Source organism: Eumetopias jubatus, unplaced genomic scaffold (assembly GCF_037043125.1).
Source record: "Eumetopias jubatus isolate StellerSeaLion01/CBP00866 unplaced genomic scaffold, mEumJub1_p1.0 scaffold_122, whole genome shotgun sequence".
In the NCBI taxonomy this organism is placed as follows: Eukaryota; Metazoa; Chordata; class Mammalia; order Carnivora; family Otariidae; genus Eumetopias; species Eumetopias jubatus.
Genome location: NW_028274928.1, coordinates 130,725 through 154,249, shown reverse-complemented (window position 1 = coordinate 154,249; position 23,525 = coordinate 130,725). Strand labels below are relative to the sequence as shown.

General features: G+C 49.0%; 1 protein-coding gene across 1 annotated transcript; it reads right to left on the bottom strand.

Annotated features, from left to right (window-relative positions):
• Window positions 1-325: 325 nt before the first annotated feature.
• LOC148161590 (putative phospholipid-transporting ATPase IIB) lies at window positions 326-23,042 on the bottom strand. Its single transcript, XM_088020721.1, has 5 exons — window positions 23,023-23,042; window positions 22,705-22,847; window positions 3,826-3,938; window positions 566-647; window positions 326-492 (listed from the first exon to the last, which is right to left on the bottom strand). The coding sequence occupies exons 1-5, from the start codon at window positions 23,040-23,042 to the stop codon at window positions 326-328; spliced, it is 525 nt and encodes a 174-aa protein (XP_087876847.1).
• Window positions 23,043-23,525: the final 483 nt, after the last annotated feature.

The following is a 23,525-nucleotide window of genomic DNA, read 5'->3' as shown; positions in this document are numbered from 1 at the left end:
GCTATAGCTAAATTCTGCCCAAACAAACGAACAAACCTGGAAATTTAACACGTAAGCCTGACAATTCACGTGGAATTAAGAAGATGGGATGATGAGGGAGGAACAGTCCAGGCGCCAGCAGCTTTATTAAGATCTGACTCGGTCACAAATCAGTTTCCAAATCAGTAAAACTCTGATTTTTCCCATGTGTTTTCCAGTAACTCACTCAGACTTTCTGGGGTATGTGGACACACCAGGACCAAATGCACGAATCCGAGAGAGCCATGTGGCCTTCAGGCCTGGAGCTAAGGCACCATTAGACACGATAATAAAGCTCCCCTTGCATTCATGCCCCTGGAAGAACGAATTCTTGTGCCTCTGATGCAGATTTGTATCTGAGATCCTCTAAGAGGCCCCGACTGACCTCGTCAGGGCTGGCGGCCTGGTAGGTGCGGTTCCCGTCGCTAAAGTCCTGGTCCGCCTCTGCGTACTCGGCCTCCGCGATCACGCCGGCTCGAGGCTCATACACGGGGGTCACGTGGCACAGCGCAATGGCCTTCACAGCTTCGTGGACTCGACTGCTAACACTTTTTCTCTTTGGGAGCTGAGGACTGGGCCTTTCTTGGTGGTGTTGAACTGGTAGCATTCCCGCTAGCTTGAGACTGCATCTGATAAAATACGAACGTCACAAAATTAAAGAGACAACGTAGTTGATACTGGAGTTACCAGCACGTGTGATTTTTATGAGTGCATCAGTGAGGGATGAGACAAGCAGCTCTTATGGAACGGGCTCGCTCACGTGACGTGTCCGTGCTAGCGCTGTCAGCACTTGCGTCTCCTGGTCGGCACGGCTACCAAACTGTTGCAGTACTTAGAGTCGGAGGGTTTTCCTTTTCTACATTCACTTGATCCATGGCATTGGCTTGCTAAGTCCGTAATAAGTCATGTTTGTTCTCCTTGTAAAGATGGGGTGAGTTAAAGAGCAAACCAGAGCCATATACTCCTAACTGCTTTCATGTTTCATTAAAAAGTGCTGTACCTGAAGTGCACTAAAGCTAAAAGCAGGAAAAAATACTTACGAATCTTCCTTTAATACAATAAAGGAATCCAGCCTGTCACAGCCTCTGTATTAAGAGCTAGTTTTGTGCATGACAGTAACCCCGGCATCTGACGAAAACTGATCCCCACCTCCTATTTCAGACTCTTGCGCTCCGGACGTGACTCCCCGCTCCCTCCATTTGGCTCCCCCCGCACCAGGCTGCATTCGAGGGCACTCGCCTCCGTCAGTGGAGTGGCCATTCCCCCCCGCTCCAGGGGGAGGTGGAGCAGGACCACAGAGGCTCCTCGGTTACCTTCATGGCCACTTGTGACGGCCCTCCTGAGAAAGCCAGGCTCTCGCTTTTGGACGGGGCATGCAGAGCCACCGAGCCGTGACTACTCTGCCCGTGAAGTCACAGTGCTGTCTAATGAAGGGTTTGCTCGTGCAGCTCAGCAGCTGGCACTGCCTCTCCCCTGCGCTCGCCTCCCACCTGCCTGCTGCTTGCACGGCAAAGGGAGAGCGGCACGCAACACGGCTGACTCCCCTTAGGACTCTGTTTATCGATGGCTGTAGAATTTCATTTCACACAAATGCCATTAAAGATTATGCCCTCCATCACCAAATGCTTCCGGAGGGGAAATATAATCAGATTATGAAAGATTCATGTTACATTGCAGTGGACCTGGTAGACTATTATCATCTTAATAAAAAGACAGAATCTCAGGAATAAAATCAATTTTACAAAAGAGTACTATCTAACCAGCCAACCAACAGACAGCTTCGAAAAAAGATTTTTAAAAGACCTCCTCCGTGGAAATAAGTATTAAATATCTGCTATTTTTATACACTGACTCATCCTTTCTGTTTCTAAATTTTCTAGAAAACAGCTTATTTGGAGCTATTAAAATCATATTCATGCATAATGTAAATTTATTTTTTAAAAACAGATTTTACCTGGTACTGTTTCGACCTAGACCTAGATTACCAGGAGAAGGGAAGACCTATTCCTTCTCCTTTTTAGATTTTCCTTCTGTTAATAAATGTTCTAGGTTACAAAATGCTCTGTATTGCACTGAGTGACATCCAACTGAAGAAAGGGCTTGGTTTTAAGTATATGTGTGCTTGTGTAAGTGATCATTACATCCAATAAACACATATGCATTAGATACTTTTCTTTTGACAGCGTCTTGAAAAGTAAAGTATACGCCGTTCTGGTAAACATTACAGAAGAAAGAGGTTTTCACAAACTGAATGTAAGGCAGACAGTACACCTGAATTCGGTCAGAGCAGAAACTGTTCAGGGCGTGTGTGGCTCAGCCCCGTCTGTGGAAGTCAAGTCAGAAGTATGACCATCAATACACAGGGCCTACAGCCTCTGGGGGCGCCGCTGCCAGACGGCCCGTGGGAGCCTCGAGGCGGCAGTGGTCTGTGTACATGCGAGGCCCCGCTTCCCTGGGGGGCGGGTGATGGCACGTTTGCACCTGATATATGCTGGCCTGTTACAACGGGGGTGCCCGAACCTCACAATAGGCCAACAGAGAGGCAGAAAAGCAGCCTAGGGAAGTGATGGCTGGCACTGGGTTCAAACCACAGCCTTGTGTGTGCAGCATCTTAGACACCCTGGGCTTGCAAGGTTTGGTTACCCAGAATCAGTGAATTCAAATGAGTGCAACACGAACGCTACCTGAGAACAGGCTAGGGGACCTCTGCGGCCTAAACTGACCTTTGCAGAGTGGCCTGTGTCTGCCTGCCCCACACCCTGTCATCTGTGGGAACACGTGGCCCTGTGGGCCCCATGTCAGGATCTGGCGTGTCAGGACCTTCCCGGGCCACAGACGCACTTGCAGAGCGCACGGCCTACCAAGTCTCTGGCAAACACTGTGGCTACTAGGCTGTGTATTTCCTGTCCCTGCAACTTCAGAGAGCTCCTGAAGCTCCAGGGAAAGGCCAAGACTTAGGATATACGCCCCCTGCCTCCACCCAAGGAGTCCTTATCTGATCCAGACACAGACGAGGTATTTGCAGATGAAATAACATGACATTTGAGTTTCACTTCACAGTGATATGGTGAAAGAGGAGCAGGGCTACGGAGGGAACCAGGTCTGCGGTGCACGGACAGCGGCTGAGGCCGAATGACAGGGACATAGGGCTCACGATCCCGTGTGTCTACTTCTGTTTATGGAAAAGGCAAGAAAATATGAGAAAGTCTTACTAATTATGAAGAAACCCAGAGGAACTGGTAAGAAACACCTGTGATGCAGTATTCTACTTAATAGTCTTAAAAATACTACCTATCCTGAGTAATCTTTTGGAATATTTCACTAAGAAAATTATTTAATATGAATAAATGGTTTAAGGTCATTATATCCTTTCTATTATTTTACAATATAGAAATGCTTATTCAAAATTGGTTCAGTGGCTCAGTCGGTTAAGTGGCTGCCTTCGGCTCAGGTCATGATCCCAGGGTCCTGGGAGCGAGCCCTACATCGGGCTCCTTCCTCAGCGGGGAGCCTGCTTCTCCCTCCCCCTGCTTGTGCTCTCCCTCTATCTCTATCAAACAAACAAACAAACAAACAAACAAACAAATAAATAAATAAATAAATAAATAAAATCTTTACAAAGAATAAAAAAAATAAAATAAAATTGGTTCAAAAACTGCTTCTTGATTTATAAATTAGAACTGAGTGTTTTAGGACATTCAAAGATGTTTGCCGATTTCCAGATCAGCGGATACAGTGGGTTCAGGCTGGTTCGACAGAGCCAGGCACTTTTGCAGGCTGCTCCCATGCGGATGCCAATGAGCTTACCTGTGAGTATGGATTCCTGAGGTGGCTCTGGATCTCCTCCATCGTGTCTGCTCCATAAGACACAGTCCCCAGGTGCAGCCTCTTAAACACCATCTCGTTCTGGGTGAGGGTTCCTGCAACAAAGACCAGGTCACAGAGGAAAGCTCATCAACAGGACCAGGACTCCCCATCCCGTACGTGGACCTCCACGGGCCGAGCTCTCATAGCGGGGCGCCCATCGGCAGTGAGAATGCTCTGCTCTGTAATTCCAGCAGCTAGGAATGTCCTTCCCCACTGAGGACAAGTGTCCCTCCCAGATCCCTCCGGAAGAGCGCGATAATGTGAAGGGCTCTAACTACCTGAAGAAAGTGTGGCCTCTGTCTTTCAGTTCAGATGCATTGTTTGGTACAAATATAACTTCTGCCTGTTCTGAAAGAGACAGGCGTGAAACTGGAAAACAGAGTCACTACCTTTGTAATTATACTCTAGAACACTGCCTGAGAAAGACATCAACTAGTCCCAAATTAGCGTGCCTACCAGTTTTTTAAAAAAAACACCCAATTTTGAAAAATTAAGTATTTTTCATTGAACAGAAACAGATGCATTTAACCCTTAGCACCACTTGCATCGTGTGGAGCAACAGAAAGGTCAGTGAGCAGGGAGGCACGTTCCCTTTAGCTGGGCTTCTGCCCGGTGAGCTGCCTGGAGGTGCTCACGTCCCTCCAGATGGCCAGGGCTCACTCCTGGGGACAGCCAGTCCATGTAGGCCAGGCACTCACGTGTGCTTGAGCATGAGGAAGTGCTTCACCCCTGGTGTGTAAGGAAGTCAGTTAAGAGAGGAGCACGCACAGGTCAATTTTATGAGATGTCTTGGGTCTGCCAAATACAGTGAAGTAACATCATGAAAGGCAGCGAGACGTTAACATTATTTCAAAAACGGTGAATTTTCATTAAAAGTGACACATAAATTCACAATGGTACACATCTTCATGACTCTGAAAACCCTAAACATTGTGTATGTGTATCACTTAATATAAAAATGCACACACAATACGCACATAGGATTTTTGCTTACTGGGTTTTCTAGAAGTAAAGCAACCTGGGGAAGTGTGAACACCTGTGAGCATGGGCGTCAGGTACGGTAACGAAAAGTGCAGTCATGTAGGCCCCCGGGCTTTTCTGCACTTACCTCACAGCTCACAGAAGGATCACCCACTGACTGATGTAATTATCAATGTGGGTATGAACAATCCTATCCCCAGTCAGTTAGAAGCTGGGCTTTCCACACGGTTACAAGGCACCCATAAAATATTAACTAACTTCTGTTTTCTTTGGCACATGTGATGTGGAAGATATAATAAAAAGTGTTTTCACATCTATCCATGACTCCATACACATTGGTGTTCAAAACAAAATAGCTCAGAACTCCCACTACAGGACAGGAAGGCTACGTTAACATGAAGGAAAATCCGTATTTCATAACACTGTTTCAGAGACTGTTTTGAATAACCTTCTTACAAGAATGGATAGAATACATACATTAGGGTCTCATAAATTTCAAAGAGCAGCTCTTCTCAGGGATGCTGATCAGTTTTAGAAATTTTGCTTTTTCAAAATTCTATTTAGCCCGTTTAGTACCTCAATTAAATGGCACCTAAGTTTCCTGAAATCAAAATTATGTGAGAAGTACAGTTTAAAAGGGTTTCCTGGTTATGTCATCCTCATTAAGTAAAGCAGAATTAATTAAAATAGTTTAAAGAATGTAATTAAAAACAATTCAGCTTCCAAATGAAATAAGGAAGTTCTAGAAATTATTTACATCAAAGATTTGAGATGAAGACGATAGTTACCTATCATCAAAAGCTAATGAAATTGTACATTAATTCCTGTTAGAATAAGCACCAAGCTCACCTCTGTTACGTGTGCCCAAATGAGCAGTTCCCTGAAAATTTATTATTTAAAAAAAAATATCTTACTTATCAGATTGACATCATTAAAGAATTTCCTGTAGACACTTTTTCCTCTGACATACACTGAATGTGAGGCTTCTAATCTATGGTGGGCTGTGGTATGAGGCAGTTTATAAATACGATGACAATAAATAATACTTTTCAACCTTTTTATTACTAACAATTTTACACGTATGGCAAAAATAAGAATACTACACCTGCACAGTTCCTACCAAGAATAAACTACTATTTCTTTAGGTTTGTAAACCACTGAACGCAAGTGGCAAAAGACCCTAAGCGAAGGGTGCTCTGCCCTGCTCACTGGCTCACACCGCGGGATCCGCGGGGATGGAACGGGGATGCGCCCAGTTCACCCAGTGCGAAGACCCACCGTCTCACAGTGCTGTTGCTGGAACTGGATGGAACACTTCCGTGTTTCTTTTTTGTGAAAACTGGAGGCTGACATACACTATCTGTTTCAGGTGTACACGGCAGCGGTTCGCTATTTTTATACAAAATGCTCCCCGTCTGAGTGCGGTCGCCATCGGTCACCGCACAGCCCTAGTACAGTATCACCAGCCACACTCCCCATGCGGTACTGTACATCCCCGGGACTCATTTGATAACCGGAGGTTTGCGGCTCTCCCCCCTCCTCCGCCCCCTCCCCTCTGGCAACCACCCATTTGTCTCCATGTCTTTGAGTCTGTTTCTCTTGTGTTTGGTTATTTGGATTCTGCAACTTTGGCTTTCTCGGACTCATTTCACTGCGCACCATACCCTCTAGGTCCATCCTTTTTGTCAAAAATGGCAAGATTTCATTTTTATGGCTGAGTAACATAGGTCTCTACCACCTCTCCCGTATCCATTCATCTACGGATGGATGCTTGGGATGTTTCCAGATCTCAGATATTGTAAATAATGCTGCTGCAAACATAGGGGTGGTGTGTATCTTTGTGAATTAGTGTTCATTTTGTTTGGATAAACACCCAGAAGTGCAATTGCTGGATCACATGGTGATTCCTTTTAATGTCTTGAGGAACCTCCACACCGTTTTCCAGAGGGGCTGCGCCCGCTTGCGTTCCCACCAGCCGTGCACGGCGGTTCCCCTTTCTCTGCATCCTTGCCGACACCTGTTGATTTTAGCCACTGTGACCTGTGTGAAGGAGATGTATCATCGTAGTTTTGATTTGTATTTCTCCCACGATTAGTGATGTTGTGCATCTTTTCATGTGTCTACAGGTATTCTTTGAAAAAATGTCCTTTCAGATCCTCTGCCTATTTTTAAACTGGGGCGTTTTAATTGTTTGATACTAAGTTGTCTAAGTTCTTCATATGTTTTTGGATATTAACCCCTTACAGGATGGATGACTTGAAAATATCTGCTCCCATTCAATAGGTTCCTTTTTCATTTTGTTGATGGGTTTCCTTGGCTCTGAAGAGGCTTTGTAGTCTGATGAAATCCCATTTGATGGAATCCTGTCTGTTTATTTTAGCTTTTGTTGCCCTTCCCTGGAGAGACAGTTCCAAATAAATGTTGATAAGGCCGATGTCAAAGAGATTACTGCCCGTGTTCTCCTCTGGAACCTCTATGGTTTCTGGTCTTCAGTCCTGCGTTCATCTTGTGTGGTGCGGGACAAAGGGCCGGTTTCCTTCTTCTGCACGCTGCTGTCCAGCTCTTGTGGCACCACGTGCGAGGACACTGTCCGCTCTTGCCCTCCTCGTCCTGCCTTAGTTGCCCATTTACGGGTGCGGTTTTTTTCTGTTCCCCTGGTCTGTGTGTGTGTCGTGCTGGGGCCACACTGTTAGGATTCTCTGGCTTTGCAGACATTCTAGGGTCTAAGGTGTCACCATTCCCAGATCTCATGGTGCCCAGCTCCACCCACTCTTCCTCTAGGATGGTTGTTCTACCCTGTGGACGCACAGCCTTGGCCTCCCCTTCCGCCACCTGGCCCGCACGCCTCCTGACCAGCAGCACCCGCCCCTGCCGGAGCGCCCCCTGAGCGCCTGACTGCGGGCACTGCCGCCGCCCTGCCGCCCACCCCCTCACCGTGAAACACCGGCTGAGGCTGGCGAGGGGGTCCACAGGCACGCAGGCGGAGGCGGGTGACGGAGCTGCCCCACACGCCGCCCTCATCATGCTCCGTCCTTTCTGCCAACCCTCAGACCTCCTCACACCAGCCGCACAGGTGTGGTGCGGGGGCTCTGCCGCAGCTACATGTACTCTGGGGCCCTCACCGCTCATCCCGACTTGCGAGACTCGGGAATGGCTTCTGACCTCCTGACTGGTGCCGCCTTCCTAGAATAAGGACCCTTCATTCTCCTCCCTCCCTCAAACACAACCAGCAATGTCCACCGTCTACATGAAATGTCAGCTGGGCAGTGCACTTCACGGCTGCTGGGACCTGCCAGGCCCCTGAAATGCTAGACGATTACAGAATTAGAGCTCTCCAGTTTAGAAAATAGCAACTACCAGGAATCTCAATGAAATGATAGGAAAAAATAAGAAACATATGCATTTCATAAGAAACAACTCTAGTTTAAAGAAAAAACTGCTACCTCACAAGGAAATGTGTGATTCCTCCCCCTGGGTGGCACGCCTACCACAGGCCTTTCTCGTGTCCGCCAGCCTCCTGAGTAAGGGCTGCTGGCCTCTCTTCTGACTTCTCCTGCAGCAATTCTGGATTCCACAGCGGCACAGGGGGCTGCCCGCATCCCCCGCCTGGCACCCCACTGGCCGTCCCTGTGTTGAGTGGCGCAGGATCAGACCAGTGCCCGGCACCGCGCAGCATATCAGCTTCACGTCACCGTCATGTGTGGATCTGCACGGCCAGCATGGCCATCAAGATGCAGAGGCATCCCATCTGCACCAACATGGTCCTCACCTGCATCCGTGGCCACATCCATGCCCTCGCCCACCCCTAGTCTGGCACGACCCATCAGTTCTTCACCGCGCTGATTCTGTTTGTGACAATGGCTGTCCAGGCTGCCCGCCCAGCAGACATGAAAGTCCGACCCTTAGCCTTCTTGGACTCCATGCTGGCCTGGGAGCTGGGTCATCTGGACAGCCAGGAGAGGTTGGAAGTCTAGGGTCCCCACTTGGTCTTCGGAGACAGAGGGTGGGGCCTTTGCTGAGCACAAATGGACAGGGAACACTGTGCAAGCTGCTGCTGCACCATGCGCTGACTGGACACACTTACATGTGGCCATGGGATGGCCACCGCCGTGGTGACTCCTCCGTCCGTCACATCATCACGGGGCCACGTGTGCTGTGCTTTCTCCAACGGCTGGAATGGAAGCGTGAGTGTTCCTGTCTTGCCAGGCTGCTCCTTCGGTCACAGAGAGCAGCTCTTCTCGGCCTGTCTGTGCCCACTGGCATCTCTGCATCGCTGGCTTCTCCAGGCCCCAGTCTGGGCACGAAGCGGAACACCAGGGAACTGACTGCTGGTCCTCCTGATGGGGCGAGCCTGCCTTCCTCCCTCCCCGCTCACGGTCTTCTTGTGTGCGCTGCACGTAGCACGTCAGGTGCGTGGTGTGCTCAGCAGGACAGACAGGGAGAAGAACATCCACTCCATCGTTCTGGAATTGGAGGCCTTCATTTATATTAAAAGTTGTAAATACTTGTTGTACCCTCTCACACCCTGGGATCACCTAGTTTAGGTATATAACCTCTTCCAACTTTTCCACTGGTAGAGACAAGTATGCATTTATAAACTATTTTTTCACATGACTACACACAGGGGTATTCCACGTTATTTTTAGGGGGTATACCATAAACCCAGTATGGTACACAAGGTTCTGCTGGATCTTCCTCCCAAACACGGATACTCAGATGGTTTAAAATTTTTTGTTATCACCAAAAAATGCAGCTACAAAACCATTATTTATGTGGGGTAGATTCTTAAAGATGAGATTTCGGAGAGTACAGTTTGAATCTACATATAGGGCCATGCCAGTGACCCACACGTTATACTGACCAGGATGCCTTCCGCCCACATTGGGTGCTCAGCAAGGCCGTCGACTGGCATCAGCTCAGAATCACAGAACTGTTCAGAGGCACTCGCCCTAAATTATGTTAAGATTTGACAGTTACACATTTACTTACCTAGTGATAAATTTACATTTATACTGGTCTCCTTATGTAAATTCTACTATCCATATATACCTTTTTTTAAAAAAAGATTTACTTATTTATTTTGAGAGAGTGAGAATGAGAGAGAGAGAGAGTACAGGAGAGCGGGGAGGGTCAGAGGGAGAAGCAGTCCCCTCGCCGAGCAGGGAGCCCGATGCGGGACTCGATCCCGGGACTCCACGATCATGACCCGAGCCGAAGGCAGTCGCTTAACCAACTGAGCCACCCAGGTGCCCCTATCCATATATACCTTGCAAATGCTCACGTTCTTAAGAAGTCTTGAGACTACACACTGTTATAATAAAACATTTTGGTTTTAAATGAATAGTTTTTCTTTGAAGATTGCATGTATTTTACATCAAGGCAGCAGAGTGGGTAGGACCTCCAAGGTGCCCATGGGATTAGGTCTCCTGCTCCACGGCCTCAGATCAACAGGGTGGGGATGCTGCGTTCAGGCTGGGCAGTGGCTCTGTGTCTGACTGTGTGCATCCCAGCAGACCCTGAGCACTGCTGCCCACTCACCACCTGGGAGATTTTAAATCCTGATACCCAAGTCACAGTCCCTTATCACCTGGACCAGAGTGCCCAGGGAGAGAGCTGGTCTCTACACAAGGCAATGGTGGTTCCACGCAATATCTGGAGTGTGGGAAAAGGAAGGATCAGCTTCAGAGAATTAAGAGGAACGTAAACCCCACACTCCTGTGCCTCGGTGTTAAGACACCACGCTTCCAGCAATCGGTCCCCCTCACGTTGATTCTTTCCCTTCACCATTGAGTATGCTGTCAACTGGATCAGGGCCAAGACACCGAAGAGACAAAGCTCAGTGATGGCTGCTTGACCTCACTCCCTTTCAAACGCACTTCCATGATCACCTCAACTGTACCGTGTGTATGAGAACTATGTTTATTTCACGCTTGGTATCAGCGTGTCCTCCTCCCACACTCTCCACTCATCATGGAAAAAGGAATTGAAACACACGATTGCCTCCATTGCCAAGGCGGTGACATGATACTGCTGTCCAACAAGCACGTCCCCATGACCCAGCGTGAGCGAGCCGTCCCAAGTCACAGCCAGCCTGTCTGGGAGAGGGTGTGGGCACGCCCAACTCACAAACCCAGACAGCATGTGAACAAAGGCGGGGGCGAACACACGCTTACCACGAGTTCACAGTCCGCACGACGTAAGGAATACAAAAGTGCATCGAAGTAAAAAGTATGACAAAGAAACCCAGACCCCTTGGCTGCATCAGTACCGCACGCAGCAGACAACCAGCCACTGGAAGAAACCTGCTACGACACTTCACCGAAGACACAGGAATGAACAGGACGTGCGCAGAGGGCACAGGTCGGACTGCGTTCTCCTGCGTCTTCTCCAGGACCCGGGGTCACACTGGCCTCTCCAGCACCAAAGATTCTCCTAAAGCAGTACTGCAGGAGACCTCCTCCTCACGCCGGAGGAGACATTGATACGTGGAGCACGGCAGCACGCATGGCCTCTGGCGTCTGTAAGCTCGGGCACCTGACACTGGGGATGCCTCTGCTCTTCATGCACGTGCTGACTCTGTCAGGTCATGAACCTCTGCTTCCCAACGGCAAGATTAGGAAGTAATTCTAAGGTTCATGGAATTAAATATAGTACTAAGTATAATGATTGAATGACAGTTTAGTTTTATCAAGGCAAAATATGCCTAAGCACCTGATTTAGCTACATCTCGTCCTTCATTAAGCTAAGTGTAATATCACATATTTTAACGTCCCAAATGTTGGCAAGGATGTGGAGAAAGGGGAACCCCCCTACACTGTTGGTGAGAATGCAAAGCTGGGGCAGTCACTCTGGAAAACAGTATGGAGGTTCAAGATGTTGAAAATAGAGCTACCTTACAACCCAGCAATTGGGTATTTACCCAATTATTAAATACCCCAAATACTTTGGGGTATTTACCCCAAAGATACAGATGTAGTGAAAAGAAGGGGCACCTGACCCTCAATGTTTATAGCAGCAATGTCCACAATAGCCAAACTGTAGACAGAGCCCAAATGTCCATCGACAGACGAATGGATAAAGAAGACGTGGTCCATATATACAATGGAATATGACTCAGCCATCAGAAAGGATGAATACTGAACATTTACATCAATGTGGTTGGAACTAGAGGGCATTATACTGAGCGAAATAAGTCAATCAGAGAAAGACAGTTATCATATGATCTCACTGAAACAAGGAACTTAAGAAACAAGGCAGAGAATCATAGGGGAAGAGAGGGAAAAAATCAAACAAGATGAAACCAGAGAGGGAGACAAACCATAAGACAAACCTCTTACCTCTAGGAAACAAGTTGAGGATTGCTGGAGGGGAGATGGGTAAGTGGGGGATGGGGTAACTGGGTGATGGGCAGTAAGGAGGGCACGTGATGTAACGTGCACTGGGTGTAATATGAGACTGACAGATCACTGACCTGTACTTCTGAAACTAATGTTATATGCTAACTGATTTTAATTATAAATGAATAAATAAAGAGGAAGGGGAGGTTTGGCAGAAAGATACAGGATGCTGACACCAAAGGACAGAAACGGAAACAATTACATTACTGTTTCTCAACCAGATGAAAAAGTTTTCTAGCTAGAGCCCAAGGCTGGAAAGCACTGAACAAAAAAGCAGAAGACGCTTTGTTACGTAATACCCTCCTGTCCTGAAAACTGGATCTGTTGGAAAAACTGTTTTTTTTTCTTTTTTTAATTTCCTGACTTTGCAGACTATTGTTACTTGTGGTACTTAACACGGATTTAGGAATACGCGAATATTTTTAAAAGCAGATGACAATATGTTTAGAGAAAAACCACGTGTCCCCCTGAACTGGTTTTTGGAGCCACGCACGGAGTTATTAACGGCTGGCGGTCAACGCCACGAGGCAGCCTCGGAGTGCGAGCAGGAAGCCGCGCTGCGGCGGGAAGCGCACCTGAGACACGACGGGGTTGTGTGTGGGAGGTGCGGCTGACGGTTCTTCAGACACGTACCTCATCCTGCCCTCAGGTGTGAGCCCCTCTGCACCTCTGCCTCGGTGGGCCGGAGAGAAGCAAGGGGAACCTGGGCGGGTTTGTGGAGAGGAAGGTCTACAGACTTCCATGCTCATGCGGCTTCCCTGGAGGGGCTGACGAGGAGCTGGTCCCGCTGGGCGGTCCCGAGGATAACCAGGCGCCGGCACACGTATGCTGCTCTAGTATGGGAGCTGACCTCAGGAGAACAACGCTGACTTAGAATGTCTTATGGCCAGACGCCCGACTGTGTGCAAACGCACCCGGGACACCCTCGGGGCGCGTGCTGGAGCATCGCTCTCACAGTGCTGTGTGTGCGTACGTGTGCATGTGCACATGCGTGTACACAGGTGTACCGACTGCGGGGATAAAGCAGAACATGCAAGAAATTTCAACTACAAATGTGAGAACAAGAAGTGCCAGGAACTGACTTCCGGCAATGTGTTTTCTGTCCCAACCCGTCTGCGTTTCTTAAGGGAAATGTCCAACGTACCCCAAAGCGGACAGAATGGCATCATGTAAAGTGGCGAATGGAGGCCTCACATCAGCAAGGACCACCTCAGGGCCACGCTCCTGGGACCTGCCACTTCCTGCCTGAGCGTGTCAGCTATTAACAACAGAAGGGGCTGCTACAATAAATGTAACCCCCATGTTATCACAGCAACAAACAGCAGGAGCTCCTCAGCATCAAATACCAAGGCCAGGCCTGGTTCCCGTTGTGTTTCTACACTGTTTGCTTGAGTGTGGGTCCAGGTGAAGCCTCCTGAGCCCAAGGCCACAGTCTTCTCTGCTCTCTCGTTCTTCCTTGTAAATGAACTTGCTCCAGTGTGTTCCCTACGGTCTGGACTTGGGTGCTGATGGGCCTCTGGGCTCTGCAGACACTCTGTGCAGAGGCAGAGCCCCTCTGTCAGAGGCACATCCGCCCGCCTCTTCCTGTGCCAACGATCAGGTCCTATGCCCATTAACCCACCACAGCTTGAGGGTGGCATCTCTCTGAGTCACATGGTAGATGGTTTACTCAGAGCATCTTGCTCCCGAGACTACTGAAGACGAGCATTCTGGCATTCCCAAATGCAATACTCCATGTGGACAGCAAGTATTTTCCAAAACCAAAGGCACATCATGATTACTGCTCCGATCACAGACTGTTTCTAGACAGCAAATCTGGAGCTGTAGAGTGACTGCTATTTTATTTTATTTTTTATTTATTTATTTTTAAAGATTTATTTATTTGAGAGAGCAAGAATGAGAGAGAGAGAGTACATGAGAGGGGGGAGGGTTAGAGGGAGAAGCAGGCTCCTCGCTGAGCAGGGAGCCCGATGCGGGACTCGATCCCAGGACTCCAGGATCATGACCTGAGCCGAAGGCAGTCGCTTAACCAACTGAGCCACCCAGGTGCCCCGAGTGACTGCTACCTTAATACACTGCTTTAGCTCACTGTCCTCAGTCAGCCTGGTGATAGCATTTTAAGTTCTGAGATGAAAACTCCAACTACGCAGTTACGTTTGCTTCCTGCTGCCGTTTGGAGAACTCTCTAGAGTAATGCACAAAGACCCCTTGAAATTATGGGAGGCCACAGAGTTCCCATAGACACATACAAGCACATACTAAAATAGTAAATACACTGTTGCATTTAAAAATTTAGTTTAAAATAATTAAAAGATAACATATCCAGATTTAAACTATTTCTTTCTTCTTTTGGGCTTTGTTTACATTTATTTTTTATTTTTTGGGTTATGTTTATAAAGATTTTTATTTTATTTTTTTATAAAGATTATTTATTTATTTATTTATTTATTGAGAGCGAATGGTAGAGAGAGAGCACGAGAGGAAGGAAGGTCAGAGGGAGAAGCAGACTCCCCGCTGAGCAGGGAGCCCGATGTGGGACTCGATCCCGGGACTCCAGGATCATGACCTGAGCTGAAGGCAGTCGCTTAACCAACTGAGCCACCCAGGTGCCCTATAAAGCTTTCTATTAAGATAGATACCTAGAAGTTCTTTATTCTGGTGCTTAATGGAGCCAAAGAGAATGAAACAAAAGACAAGTTTAGAGTAGTTTCTGAAAACTCAGCAGTTTAAAAAAATGATCATTTTAGGTCTTAAATGTAGGTCTGTGATCCATCTGGAGCTAGTTTTTGTGTGTGGTGTGAGGTAGGGGTCCCCCTTCATTCTTCTGTATGTGGACGTCCTGCTCTCCCTGCCTGTCAGTTGAAGGGGCTGGTCCTCCCCAGTGAGGATGGCGGCACCCGTGCTGGAATCCAGTCGACCGGCAGCGTCAGGCTTTAGTTCCTCCCGGCACACCGTCCTGGCAGCCTTATTGGAAGTCGTCTGAGTGTCCAGCTAGGGACTGATGTCCGGACTGTGGATGCCACCCCCTCGATCTCAAGGTCTGTCCTCACACCAGCACCATCCTGTCTTGATCCCTGCAGCCTGGTGGCAGGCTCTGGGATGAGGAACTGTGGAGTCCTTCCATTTGCTCTTGTCTCAAGATGGTTTACACCACTCTGGGCGCCCACCCTCCCTGCATTTCCACAGGAATTCTAGGATCAGCTTGTCAATTTCTCCAAAGAAGGCAGCTGGGATGTTGAGAGGAATCGTGTAGAATCTGTAAATCAATTTGGGGAATCCTATTGCCATCTTAACACTATAAAATACTGATTTCATTTTTTTGATGCCATCATAAACAGAATTGTGTTCTTAATTCTATTTTTGGATAGTTCGTTGCTAGCGTATAGAAATACAATTCATTTTTGTATATTCATCTTGTATCTCAAACCTTACTAAATTCATTTATTGCTTCTAACAGATTTTAGGGGATTCCTTATGATTTTCTTTTTTTAAAGATTTTATTTATTTGACAGAGAGAGACACAGTGAGAGAGGTAACACAAGCAGGGGGAGTGGGAGAGGGAGAAGCAGGCTTCCTGGGGAGCAGGGGCTTGATCCCAGGACCCCGGGACCATGACCTGAGCCAAAGGCAGACATTTAACGACTGAGTCACCCAGGCACCCCTCCTTATGATTTTCTGTTTGAAGACCATGTCACACACAACTAGCTTCACTCCCCTTTATAGCATGGATGCCTTTCTCTTCTTGCCTACCCGCCCTGGCTAGAACCTTGCTCATAGCAGCATTCTTCCAAACAGAAACAGGAAAACCTACACTAATGTCCCTCAACTGAGATGGAAATGAAATGTGGTCTATCCACACGACGGAGTATCGCCTGCAATAGAAAGCAGTCAGGTACTGAGACACGCGACAGTGCGGGTGAACCTGGAAAGTGTCTGCTGAGCAAATGAAGCCAGACACAGAAGGCCACACGGTGTGAGCTTCCACTCCTGGGAGAAGTCCAGCACAGGCAGACCGGCTGAGGCATACGGTCGACCAGGGGTCACCGAGGGCTGAGCGAGGGCAGGGAAGCAAGGGGGCTGCTGCTGTGCACCAGGTGGCCTTGTGAGGGAGCTCGGACCGCACTGACAGCACACGGTGGTTGTGCCCAACGCTGGCGCGACCTGCCCCAGTGGCCTGCCGTCCGAGTCAAACGCTGCATCTGGTACCCTCGTCCTAGTTGCTGATAAATCACGTTTTATGGAGGTTATAACAGACATATTCAAACAAATGACTATCATTTCATCAAATAAACGATGAAATTTTTGGCTCAGTTATTTTGCCATTTGGATGAATGCATCTGCATCTCGCTGGGTGAGAGACTGGGTTATGGATGCAGACGCTCCTTTATGTAGGGGCGCGTATCTTCTAACATACTAAGGTGAATCCTGGAAGGATCTTTTTAACTTTCAATGATGTTTCTATTTCACAGCAGACCCTGTAAAACGCTGAGCAGGAAAGTCAGGGCGAGTTTGAGACTTTCTACACCCTCTTGTACAGCAGGGGCGTCTAAGGTTAAGCCAGTTACTAAAAGAGTCAGTAATGCAAAACCGCTTTTCAAATCTTAAACAATTTTCATGATTTCAATCAATTGATAGGTCATACAATTTTTGTCATCTTAATTCAACTGTTAGTATGTCCCAAGTCTGAAGCTTCATGATAGGGATGGGCAGACGCCACCAGAAGGCTTCCCCGCGACCTGGCCGTTAGGAGAGCGCCAGGGACGGAAAATGTCTTTGGACAAAAGGCGTGTTTTGTGATTCCTGAAGAAGGAAAATGCTGTAGCTCCTTAATAAGGCAGAGGGCTCTGGAGGACGAGCAGCAAAGCAGGTAGAGGGGAACTCAATTTCTAAGGACAAAGTCCTGCAGGCACACGTCTCAGGGCAGCGACAGAGACGATTCACAGGCAGGCAGAGGACACGTTGCTGGAGACGCAGCTGCAAAGTGTTCTGACCCAGTGTTTGGTGGGTGGCGCGGCCACACCGCAGCTCGTGCGTGGGACAGCCAGGGCGTGGCAACCACACAGAAACAAAGGAAAGTCTGCCCGCAGCACACTGGGGACAGGCCACCCACCCAACCCCATGGACTTCCAGCGCAGGATCCAGGCCGTGAGCAATGATCACGTGAGATCAACACAAAGCTACTCAGACTTTACCACGAAGCAATGAGGGATGGAAACACAACTTCTAATACCCTGCAGACTGTGGCCATATTCTTTGTTAATCTGTATTTGCTGTAAATGAGGCTTTCTCAGAAGACCGCGGTTCCCAGTACAATAGGCCTCTGTTCAACCACTGCCTGCATCAAGTGCCTCACCTGGGGTGAACAGCCCAGCACACACACAAGTGCGCGCTCCGGTCATGCACAGTGCCAGACCCTGCAGGTGTGTTGGCGCCAGAGGCCCCAGCTGTCGTCTGCAGGCCAGAGAGCCTGTGCCTGGCCCCAGCTTACAGGGCCCCTGGCTTACAGGACATAACCCCCAGCGCCAGGTCTCCCCGGCGAGGCACGCACGCCATGGTCCGCTGCCCCTGCCACTGTGGACACGGCGCTTCCCGCTGCAGAGGATGCGGCCTTGGGAGCTGACACGAGCCGGGTGCAAACCGCACGTCCAAGCCAGGTGACGGGTGCTATCGACACGGTGCGCATCCTAAATGACCTGTCTCAGGGCGTGCTTTGGGAATGCTCTGTCATACAGGAGCATAAAGATTCCCAACAAAGGAATTCGCGGCTCGCTCTAACAGGCTGCAGCCGGAGCGAAGTTTTATGATTTCCGAGCCCTCCGCAGCACCGCTCTCAGGAGCAGCCGGCGCAGAGATGGGGGCTCCCCAGCGGACTCGGTGCAGACGACCTGCCCTAGCATGCCAGCGCCGTCTGCTCATTTATCACGGCACGTCCACCATTTCTGGGCAGTGTCAACATGCTCTGCACCCTGGCAGCTAACAGATGTCCGCTCTTGTCGAATGAACTGCTTCATGTTTCACGCACTGCTGGCCACACGCGTCACTATGGCAACATCATTCATTTCAGATCTTACCGGAAACGTGCACCCCAATCAAACCTAATTACACCACACCGCTTTCTTGTCCACAAGAAGGAAACTGTAATGCAATTGCGGGACACTTCGTTCTCTGTTCTGCTGGGGCAAACGAGAGGCCGCGTGATGGACGCTTCTTGTCAGAAAGCGTATTGATGAGGCACAAGCCCGATCACGATCACGCCGAGGACCGCCTTATGGGCAGGTCAGCAGCGAAAGGCTCCTCACACAGCAGCTCATTCGATTAAGCAGATGATGTCTGCATACGGTCTTACACCCCAAGTTCTCTACCCTCTGCCAAACCACCACCCCCGTCAGACCCTCTGCGATGGTGGAGCCCACCATAGTGACCACTGGGCCCCGGCCAACTGCAGAGGACCTGAATCAGTCACACGACGAGACTACTACAACACAGAGCACAGTTACTTCAGTCCCTGCCGGACGACGCTTCCCAGTAACAACAGATACGCAGCTGCGCCGGACCCCCCGGCAGGGCAGGTGAGCGCAAGTTCGAGCCATGCAGCCCTCCCGGCAGACAACGCATGGCTCTGCTCGGAGGCTTGGGGGTCCCCGGAGGCCGCACGCTGCCCAGAGGTGAGGGCCCAACCCCCGTGTGCCGGCGGCCTCCATCTGTGTGAGAAGCTGGTTTCTAGACTCGTCCTACTATGTGCTGGCAGTGTGGTGACAATTACACAACTCGTCCTCAATGTCCTTCTCCTGCGATTTGGTCCGTGTGGCCTTTAGAAGCAGCCAAGGCAACACTCCCTCCTGAGTGCCCTCAGGGAGGAGGACCCGTGAAGGGCAAGTGCCCGCGGCCCCATGGCCCCAGGGCGAGGACAGGCACAGGGCTGGCACAGCGTGTGGCTCGCCTGATGTGCCGTGGGTGGCGTTCACCTTCCGATTACGGAGAAAGGGTCTGAAAAAGCTCAAGACCAAAAATTTTTAAAAACACTAAAAATGTTTAAAACTCCATGTGGCTCCAACACTAGGAAGTGGTGACAGAGGGTCCCTTCAGTGACTTCTGGAACAAAAAGGCCTTTTGGAAAATGAAATGTGTAAGATTCTCTCACTCACATATTTTATATAATGTTCTGTAATTCTTTTTAAATCTCAGAAGCCCAGATTATTTATTTTTGCTTTGTGAAAGCAGCAGAGTAAGACATGAGGAAAATGGGGTTTTACTTTACGACTCTGGGCAAAACCACTCTTCCTTATCCTGGATGGAACTCAGAATTCAAAGACAAATGGAGGAGCTATGATGAAACAAAGGAGAATGATGACCCCATCACCATTTAAAATGCATACTAAAAAGTTAGCATTTTAAGAAGAAATGATGTCACAAAATCCTTCTTCCCTTGCTGATATCACACATCCAGAGACACGGGAAGAGGAGAGAGAACCAGTCACTCTCAAGCATACTGTGTGCTGACATATGCTTCTCGTTTGCGAACCGACGTGAAATCACAGGCACCACACTTAGCTGTGTTACATGCAGATTTCAGTGGCCACCAGAGCAGGTGGGCTGCAGACAGGACAGCCCAGCCCGCACCTGCTCCCCGGATAAGCACGCCGCGCACCTCACACACAGGGCAGGAGGGGAGCACAGAATTCCGAGAGGGGAAGGCCCCAGACCTTTCTTGGTTCAACATTAAACCGTGACACCGTCATTGCTAGTTAGCATTCAACTGCAAACACTCCACAATTTATGCATTGTACTGATAATCACTTTTGTTATGTTCAGTCTGGTTTTGTTGTCCAAGATGATGCCATGGACATCCCTGGGCTTGTCTCCTGCTGCGCGTGCGCACGTGTCTCCTTGGGGAGCAGGAGCCAGAGGGGCACCGCGGTGCGCAGGCTGTCGGGGCTCGTCCGTTCGGACAGAGCGGTGGCCACCAGGTAACGCTCCCACCAATGGTGCAGACAAGGTCCTGGGGCAGTGTGCGCCTCAGACAGGTCGGACTTTTCCACACGGGGTGTGGCACTGAGATGCCCACCCTCTCGCTTAGCTCCTGCTCAGGTCTTCAAACTTATATCCATGCAGGCTTTACACAAGTTCTGCTTGGATTTATTTCTAATTACTTTATACATTTTGCTGCTATTCTAATTGGCCTTTTTGGAATTAAGTGCCCCCACTGTTGCTGGTATGTGGAAATGTAGTTTAATTCTGACACTGAATTTGCAGGTGTGACTAAGTCCTTCTGTCATGCAGTACCCTTGCCTCAGGGCTCCGTTGGGCTTCTCTGTGAACACGCACAGATCTGTGCACTTGGGGCACAGCGTGCCTGTTTGTGCGGGACTCTGAGTGCATGCTGCTGTTCCTGGTTTCCGATTGTATTTATGCACAAGGTCCAGGCTGCTGAGTGCAGGGCTGAGCATAGCTGGGCTTTTCCTGCCGCCGGTGGGCAGCCTGACAGCCTCCCGTGCCGCCCCCCACAGACCTGTGTGCTGTAAACTCACAGATTCCCCAGGACGCTCTTCTGTGGGGTCACTTCAGGAATCTTTTTGAGTTTGGGTTTGCTTCACTCCAGCTTCTCCATCAAAATAGTCCCACCTGTCTCCCAGAAATAACTCAACCTCTGCGGAGGCACGCCTGCGTGTCTCCCACACTTTATTCTCTGGATCTTTTCCTGTCGGCTCAGTGAGGATGGGAAGGGAGAAATCTGATGGCATTTTCGCAGCCTACCTTCTTGAGTCTGAGCCCCTCGTTACTTTGGAGTTCTTCGGACTTACGAGCATCACCTGACGGGACAGCCCCCGACGTGCCATAATGACCAACCCTGACCACACCAAATGCCGCTGGGGTGCCCGGCTGGCTCAGTCAGTGGAGTGTGTGACGCCTGATCTCAGGGTTGTGGGTTCGAGCCCCACGCTGGGGATAGAGATTACTTAAATAAAAACAAAAAAACCCACTCTAAATTAAAAACCAAAACAAAACCACGTGCCACAGGCAACTGGATTTTGACTGGAACTGCAGTAAACCTATCACTTCATCGTGAAGGCAGGCTCTACGCAATCCCGTATCTTCGCGCTGGGGACCTTGCGCTGGAGACTGCAGTCTGTCCCTTCACTGGTTTACGTCTTCCTTCACGTTTCTCTGTAAGGTCTGATCATCCTCACATGCCCTTCACTCCCCTCACGTCGGTATGCCCACGTGTTTCACACGCGCTTGCGCTACCACGAGTGGGGCCTTCCCTCTTCCGTCCGCTTGACACGCAGGGAGCTACTTTATTATTCTGACCTGTGACCTGACACTTCATTGGTTCGTACTCTTAGCAGTTGATTCCCTTGGTTCATTATTTCATCTACAAATATTTGCTCCATCTTTCAGGCAGAGAGCTTATTTCTAGTTCTTGTCTTACTGCAACGGCCAGAATGAAACATGTTAATAGGGCGGTTAGATTTCTCTCTTTCCAGACTAAGCTTTTTCTAGTATTTTATTAAAAATAATGTTGAATTTTACTTGAGACACATTTTATCATATTATACAAGTATCCTTAGTTCTAGTTCACTAAGAATTACTATGAGATATTTTTTAAGACTTATTTATTTTAAAGAGAGAGCATATGTGACTGAGGAGAGAGGCGGAGGGAGGGAGAATCTCAAGCAGATTCCCCCACTGAGCACAGAGCCCAACACGGGGCTTGATCTCACGACCCTAAGACCATGACCGGAGCTGAGATCAAGAGTCAATGGGCAAGGGACTGAGCCACCAGGCGCCCCAAGAGTTACCAGGAATTTAAACTATGAATGAAGAAATCAGGAAGGGATTTCACCTGTTGCTAGGATTTTCACTGGATTCAGTTTATGTTTTATTTATTATGTTAAGGATTGACAAGGATTCTTTGATGGAATAAGGGCAAATAAAATTTGGGGCAGGGACCTGAGGGTGGGATAGTCACTTGGAAGGCTCTTCAGGAGAACATTACTGTCAAAAGACCAAACCCACACACATCGTGTTACATTCTTCCAACAGCTCACAAGTATCATCCTGTAATAAACAGGCAAGCAGTATTTCCTCTCCAGAAGCCGCACTAATAAAACAAAGAATGGTATGGCAGCAGAGAATCAAAAATATATAAACATGTCATTTAAATCTCTAAGGATTTAACATTTTGCTAATTCTAATGATACTGTGTTTATTCAAAGGTGAAGGTTAGTTGTGTGCCAGTGTTCAGCGGAGTCTGGAAAATCCTAAATTTGAATGACTTCAATACGCCGCTACACATGCACGCACGCACACATGCATGCACACACAGACGCGCCAGGGTCACCCTGCACTGGATGCCGGTGAGCGCACACAGGCACATGCACACCATCGTCACCCTGCCCTGGGCGAGCACGCAAAGGCAAACATGAACCAGGAGCAGTACCTGTTTTGTCCGTGAGCAAGTACACCAGGCGCCCCAGCTCCTCTGGGATGGTGCTGGTCCGCACAACCGTGCCGGGGATGCTCTCGTCCTTCATGATCTTCCATCCATATGCGGCTTTGCCCATGTCCAAGTTCACATGCAAACTGCCAAACAAAACCGGTTCATTACAATCGTTAGCAGGGTCCAAACCTACACGATATGTTCAAACTCACGTTTTCCATACAGGCGTATTATCTTTAACCTCACGGGAACTAAGTAGGTAATACTGTATTTCAGACTTTAAAATAAATGAATTTGTTGACACTTAAGCCAACAAACCTTTTGAGGCCCCTTATCATGTTTGTAGGCGACAGTAAACAGGCTCCTCATCCTGGTCCTCCAGTGGGGCGTGCGGAGGCAGATGTGGGAGGAGAAGGTGGATGTGCGTTAAGTACCCCCGCTCAGACACAAAGGAGAGATGGTGCGTGTGTAAGGGGTTTAGGCAGCATCCCACTCGGAACAGATATTCAAAATGCATCATGACCTTGATCCGCTCATTTTACAAGAACAAACAGGATGCTCTCCTGGGACGATGAATGCCGGACCGAACACATCCTGGGAAGACTAGGCCCCTCACAATACCAGGCTCCCGAGCAGGGACCTCCCTGAGGACTGGGGCGGTGGTGTGGCCTGAGCAGAAGCACAGCGGGGGAGAGTGGCAGGAGGTGGGATCAGACGTGGCAGGGGCCAGACCATGGTGCAGAGTGTGGGTTTCACAGTCAGGGCAACGGATGAAGGGCTCCTCTGTGACCCCAGCGGCACTCAGCTCCCTGCGGGGCTTA

Excerpts from the sequence above, each read along its gene's own strand:
- LOC148161590 (XM_088020721.1), bottom strand. The coding sequence starts at position 23,042 with ATGATAAGGGGCCTCAAAAG. Across the intron at positions 22,848-23,022 it reads ATGATAAGGGGCCTCAAAAG|TTTGCATGTGAACTTGGACA; the intron begins GTTTGTTGGCTT and ends TTTGTTTGGCAG. Across the intron at positions 648-3,825 it reads TCAGGAATCCATACTCACAG|ATGCAGTCTCAAGCTAGCGG; the intron begins GTAAGCTCATTG and ends GTATTTTATCAG.